The 6,812-nt window shown below is 36.6% G+C and overlaps 1 protein-coding gene across 18 annotated transcripts in view; it reads right to left on the bottom strand.

Annotated features, from left to right (window-relative positions):
- Positions 1 to 6,812, bottom strand: part of LOC135213540 (rho GTPase-activating protein 26-like) — a 452,328-nt gene that overhangs the window by 158,077 nt on the left and 287,439 nt on the right. For all 18 annotated transcript variants that reach the window (XM_064247486.1, XM_064247475.1, XM_064247473.1 and 15 more), the window contains exon 3: positions 462 to 635. In XM_064247486.1, the coding sequence (XP_064103556.1) occupies positions 462 to 635 (174 nt within the window). The remainder of the gene's footprint in view (positions 1 to 461; positions 636 to 6,812) is intronic.

The raw sequence follows: 6,812 nt of genomic DNA, 5'->3' as shown, positions 1-6,812 counted from the left end.
GGTTACCTAGCAACGGGACATTCAGCTTATTGTGGGATCCAAACCACGTTAAATAGAGAGATGAATTTCTAAATACCAGAAACAAATTCCTCCCATTCCACGTTGGCAGAGCGGGGAATCGAACTCGGGACGGACAAGGAATCTGTAGGTGGGCACGTAAACCACTCGTCCAACGCTCGGCTACCAATCCGGTGGTCCGAAGTTCGATTCTCGGCGCGGCCAACGTGGAATCAGAGAAATGTATTTCTGGTGATAGAAATTCATTTCTCGATATGATGTGGTTAGGATCCCACAATAAGCTGTAGGTCCCGTTGCTAGGTGACCAATTGGTTCATAGCCACGTAAAACTATCTAATCCTTCGGGCCTGCCCTAGGAGAGCTGTTAATCAGCTCCTCAGTGGTCTGGTTAAACTAAGATATACTTAACTTAACGAGGAACTGTAACAAATCTCGGTACTTACTTCCTGCAGAACTTGATCGTCCTTCTTGGTCGAGAGGTTGAGGTATCGCTCCTGAGATTGACAGAACTTCTGCGTCTGTTTCTCGAACTTCTTGCGACCTTCCTTGGCGCCCCCGATCGCTTCCTTTCGGAAGGTCTCCAGGGGCACGATGATCTGCTCGTAGGATCGGTCCAGCTGGAGGGAAAACAATGTAGGTTTTATTTATTTATCAACTTATTTATTTATGAAATAATAAACATCCATAATGGAGAAAAATTTGAACTGTCTAAATAAAATAGGAAGTAGAGGGAAAACAATGTAGGTTTTATCTATTCATTTATTTTTCAAAATGAAATAACAAAATCTATGATAAATACAAATTTGAACAGTCTAAATAAAATGGGAAGTAGATTTTGAATTTTTTTTATATATGAAACAATAAATACACAGATGATACATCTGCGATCGAGAATACAATGAGCAAGCAGTCTAAATAAAATAGGAAGTACATTTTGAATTATTTTTTATATGAAACAATAAATAAACAAATGATACATCTACGGGTAAGAATACATTGAGCAAACTATCTAAATAAAAATTTCTTAATTTTTTTTTCCAAATGAAATAGAAAAATCAACATATAAATAATCTGATAGGCTAAAATAATTTATCAGTGTAACTGAAATGGGAAGAAAATTAATATCTGATATACAATAAGAAATAAGTGGAGATAATCTATATTGTAATTCTTGAAAAAAAAAAATTGACAAATATTTAATTTACTCAGTCCGGCTTTTTTTTTTTTTTTTAAATTGACAAATATTTAATTTACTCAGTCCGGCTTATTTTTTTTTTAAGTAAAATAACAGATTTACATGTTAATCATTAAAGGTATTTCAGTCACCAGTAATAAATTTTCAAAGGTCTATTATTTTTTTCCAGGCGAGAAGAAAAATATTATGCTGGGACAATCAAAAATTTATATCCTATGTACTTTTCTCTGAGTAAAATGCCGAGAATACTCGAATACGTAGCTGTCTCTCTTCCCTCTTTGCTTCAAATGACATCCATAAAAGGTCAAAGTATATTCTAAAGAAATGTAGTTCATCAAGGGTAGACTTGACATATTTACGTGCCAAGAATAAGAGCAACAATAGGTAGAGGCAATTCTCAAGAATACAAATCGTAAAACTTTCTTCACAGAGAATAAGCTGTACACGAGAACATCTCACCATTTCCAAGTACTCACAAGATGGTGAAACTCAATTTCACAATTTCAAGCAATCAACATAATGTACATCCTAGACGACATAACTTCACACCCCTATTACTTGATATAATCAAATGACAACAGAAGGCACTGTCAACACATTAAGTTGTGTCAACGCTTTTCTTTGCAGAAAGCTCTGAATGGATGCTTTTGAGAGAGAGAGAGAGAGAGAGAGAGAGAGAGAGAGAGAGAGAGAGAGAGAGAGAGAGAGAGAGAGAGAGAGAGAGAACAAACTTCTGACGCAAAATCTGCTGCTATCATAATCACGAAATGGTAAAAGGATGATGATACTTATTAACTCAACATGAAGACGTTGGAATTTCAGTTGACTGAAATTTAAAACAAACGTATATTTCTTAGGTGGTTCACAGATGGACCTAGGAATCTCATTATCACTTCAAGTTTTCCAGTACTTCTTCAAAGGCCAAAGCAGATTCCCAGGTGAGATTCTTAAAATACTTTCCAGAGGGCCACCATGCACCTATTACGTCACACTGCAAGTACTAATCGATTTAAAGACTTTATTTTTCTAATTTTCTTTATGGCCTTAATTTTATATTAACTTCTTGCTTTTGCTTGACCTAAGGCTTATACCTTTCCTCCTTTTAAGTGCTTTTATTTTATATTTTCCTCTTCCTTTTGCTTGACCTAAGGCTTATACCTTTCCTCCTTTTAAGTGCCTTTTAAATTATTGCCTTAACCCTTCTTCGTTTCGTTGTGCTTTTCTGTAATGGTAAAAGCGACTTGACAAATTTTGCCAAGCAAGCAATTCCGGGTTCTATTCGTCTAATATGACTTTCCGACCCGACTTGTTTTCTTCGATTTATGAACACAGACACAATACGCCAACTAAATACAGACAAAAAGGCATTGTGCGTTCGTAATATTACAAATTTATTTTTCTGTATACTTTTCTGACCTTACACGTTGCCCCATCCTAGTCATTTGAGTAAGAACTTGATACCAACGCTTCATACATGCATGGTTCGAAGTAGTAGTAATCCTACTTCCTTTAACGGTTTTGTTTGTTTGTATGGTGTTTTTACGTTGCAAGGAACCAGTGGTGGACCGCTACAGTTTAGTTGGCCAAGACTATCGTCTGCTAGAAAATTGGCGGACGAATACGAACAAGATGGCGCGACATGATGGCGGCCGGAAGGATGATAATATTTTGGCAAAACTGACAGGGTCGGGGCACAGTCGGGCCACGGAACTACTTACCTTGGCGGAGGGATTAAGGGCCGGGCAAAAGGTGTTGCGCGGCCTGGCCAACTAAACTGTAAACTATCCCCAGAAATACACACCTCTCACGCCTCAGTGGAATGCCCGAGATTCGAACTCGCGGCCACCGAGATAGCACGCCAACACCGTACCGACCACGCCACTGAGGCGCTCTTACTACCTTTAAGGGATAACTAAGTCTACTTTAATCTAGACTGCAGCTTTTACGGTTTTTTTTCTTTGGACATGACAGATGCCGTGACTTCTATGAGAGTGCAACATACCAAGATCTGAATCGGAATTCCACAAAGGGTTTTTTTTTTTTTTTTTTTTTTTTTTTTAATCCTCTCAATGTTAGAGCGACCTTTGATATTTCCACTGTGCTACCTTCTAGCATAAATCCCAAGCAGCTTTGCCACTCATACTTCCAATAACGATTGCGAAATAGCATTACTTCAAAATTAGACACTTCTTAAAGTCATACCTCTCTCTCTCTCTCTCTCTCTCTCTCTCTCTCTCTCTCTCTCTCTCAAGACAGTCATACAAAACAAAACTTCAGAACACCAAAACTGAGAAACCATCCTATGCTCTTATCATCGTGTTATGCTTACTTAGCCTATACAAATCAATGAAAAAAATGACAATGGTACGAATCTTCATTGAGAGATATACAATTATAAATGAATACGCCTGCCAGTCTTTTAAAGATATTCTGAACTGGATAATTATGAAAAAAATTATCAGGTAGAAATGCATGGAGGGATCTAATTTTCGATAGTACAAACATTGTTCAGAATCATGACTTTCAATACAGACTTGAAAAGAATGGTATGAAGCTCCTCCAAGGATCAATAACACGAAAGGAACGAAATTAGGATAAATTTCTGAAAGGTTCAGAAAAACGTAATCAAGAAGTACTATGGTGAAATTCTGTGCAGAGACTAAGGTACCTACAGTGGTTATTTAAAAAAAATTATCAATTTGCTCTGGACTTGCATCGTGACCACATAACCACTGAGGAATGAAGTGAATGAAGTTAGCAGAAAATAAGGCATACAGATACATTTGATGTAACGAATTAAAGAATTACGTTAATGCAAAGATTAAGAACATAAAGAAGCTTAAAATCGAAACTATAACTGATGCAACTATAAGCACAAGAAATAAAAACTTTATAAGCTTGTTTGTTTGTTTGTATGGTGTTTTTACGTAGCATGGAACCAGTGGTTATTCAGCAACGGGACCAACGGCTTTACGTGACTTCCGAACCACGTCGAGAGTGAACTTCTATCACCAGAAATATACATCTCTGACCCCTCAGTGGAATGCCCGAGAATGGAACTCGCGGCCACCGAGGTGGCAGGCAAAGACCATACCAACCACGCCACTGAGGCGCTTTTATAAGCTTGTGTGGACGCCAACGAAGAAAATATAGTCCCACATAAACGACATCAATCACAGACACAAACAAAAGGAGACGTGTAAATTCCACAGGGGGACATGTATCATCCATACACGTTGACGCTCCTCAAAATAAAATAACAACACTCCATCACAAGCAACCTTGGCAAACCCGCATCTGGCGTCACGGGATTACCCGTGGCTACATTTGCAAGGGTTACATTCACGTGCTTCCTCAATTTTTTATTTTATTCGAGGAAGTTCGAGGAAAACTTTTCTTCCTTGTAGGTCGTATTTTCGTCTGGGTGTCTCGGAGGGTGAAAACCTCAGACTAAATTAAACATCCCTGAAGAAGTACTTTTATCGGAAGATTTTCACACGATGTGACTGATATTCAATCTGAATTTTCGGTTGGCGACACCTTTGATATACCATATACATATATACATGTGTATATATGTGTGTGATGAAGAAACACTTTACATGAAAGACCAAGGCAGTTCCTGTTTTTAATAACTTGAAGATTAAAACTCTTCCTTCGATTCTCTTAGGAGCATTGTCCTCAAACTAAAATCTACTTTAATATCACTTTTACTATAACACATAATATAAACAACTATGATTCCAAGAACATAAACATATATATGTATATATATATATAATATATATATATATATATATATATATATATCTATATATATATCTATATTATAATATAATATACACACATATACGTGTATATATATATATACATACATATATATTTTTATGTTGGAACATAGTTGTTTATATTATGTGTATAGTAAAAGTGATATTAAAGTAGGAGTTAAAACTTCTATAATATACTCTCGCATCACCGTCAACAACGCACATCTCAACTATCTAAAATATACTATTGTAGAATGTTACCATCGGTGCAAAAATATCCTCACCTGCACAATGATTTTGCACAAATTTTGAGCTTCCCTCTTAAGATATTATTGCATGCATAAAGACCACCATGCAAAAAAAAATAAATAAAAAAATTTAGGCGTCGCTTTCAACAACCAATTCTGCACTTTTGCCTTTCACACACCCACAAAACTTTCGAAAGTGTTAAGTTTCTTCTCAAATGTTCAAAAGTAAATGAACGACATATAAATCATCAGGAATAAATTATTAGCGATTTTATTGAAGTAAATTGAGGTTAAGATAATATTGAAAAAAAGCCAAAACTTTGAAACACTGGCTGTTTTACTAAACACTGATTGAAAACTAAAACCTGGTCATGTTCATAAAGGGATTGCCAATATACCATTGGCCCTTTCCTTAACATTTATACTTTTCTTGGATATAACAGTTAACCAAAGAAAAAGTTATTTTTCTACTATCTGGTTTTGCCTTAGAGATTCTATATTGGTTGCAAAATCATAACATGCTTATTTCACACTTTACGGAACTGTTGGACCATAATTTCTTTTATTCAACTAAAAAAATAAATAAATAAATACAAAAACTTACAAATTTTTATACCACTGAGGCTACAAGCAGCCTAAGTTAACCAACTAACCTAACCTAACCATCCTAACCTAACCAACCTGACCTAACCTAACCTACCTTAACCAACCTAACCTAACCAACCTGACCTAACCTAACCTACCTTAACCAACCTAACCTAACCTAACCCAAGAATTTACACTTCGCAAATATAACAGCTTGCACAACGTTATGGTTTCGACGAAGAACGCAAAAACAATTAGCTTTACGTAAGATATAAAAGATCTGGCAATAAGACCTAGTGACATAAGGGATTTTACTTTACAAGCAGAGAGAGATGGGAGGAGAGAATGCGGGAGTTGTGTTGCGAGAGAAAATAAATAAGAGCACTGAGAAGACAAACAGATCCACCTGCATTGTTACAACCACATCATTTATCTCTACCCTAAAGTGTCGCCATGTAACAGATTCCGCGGTTCAAAACAACATGACTATACTCTGTTTTTTTTCATCTGTCATCCGCCTGTGGTGTTTTCACATGGTAACACTGGCTTCCTGGGCTTTAAATAGTTACGCTGTGTAAATTTAGGTAAATAAAAGGATATCTGGGAGTACAATTGCAACTGAAAAGTGTTTTAATAATTTACTGTATGCGAATTACACCGTTCACCGTTAATATTCGAAATAGGATATTCTTATTATTGTTGAATGTAAGCTGAATGTAACTATCTAAAGCCCGGGACGCAGTGTTACCATACACAAACACCACAGGCGGATGGACAGATGAAAAAAAACAGAGTATAGATGACAACAGAGGACCGGAATCACACGGAAGAAGAAGAAGAAAAGCAGCAGGAGCAGCTTAAAAGGAACTGATGGATTTAATGAACGTAACACTCAGTCACGCTCAATGAAAAAAGGAGCCATTTACGCATGAAGCGCGTTAAAGGCACAACAGAGCCGAGTGACAAAAAGACCATTTTCTCACACCCCCCTGAGTGACT

The sequence above is a fragment of the Macrobrachium nipponense genome, chromosome 43 (assembly GCF_015104395.2).
Source record: "Macrobrachium nipponense isolate FS-2020 chromosome 43, ASM1510439v2, whole genome shotgun sequence".
Lineage (NCBI taxonomy): Eukaryota > Metazoa > Arthropoda > Malacostraca > Decapoda > Palaemonidae > Macrobrachium > Macrobrachium nipponense.
Note: the sequence above shows the minus strand (reverse complement) of the source record. Positions and strands in the feature narration are given on the sequence as shown.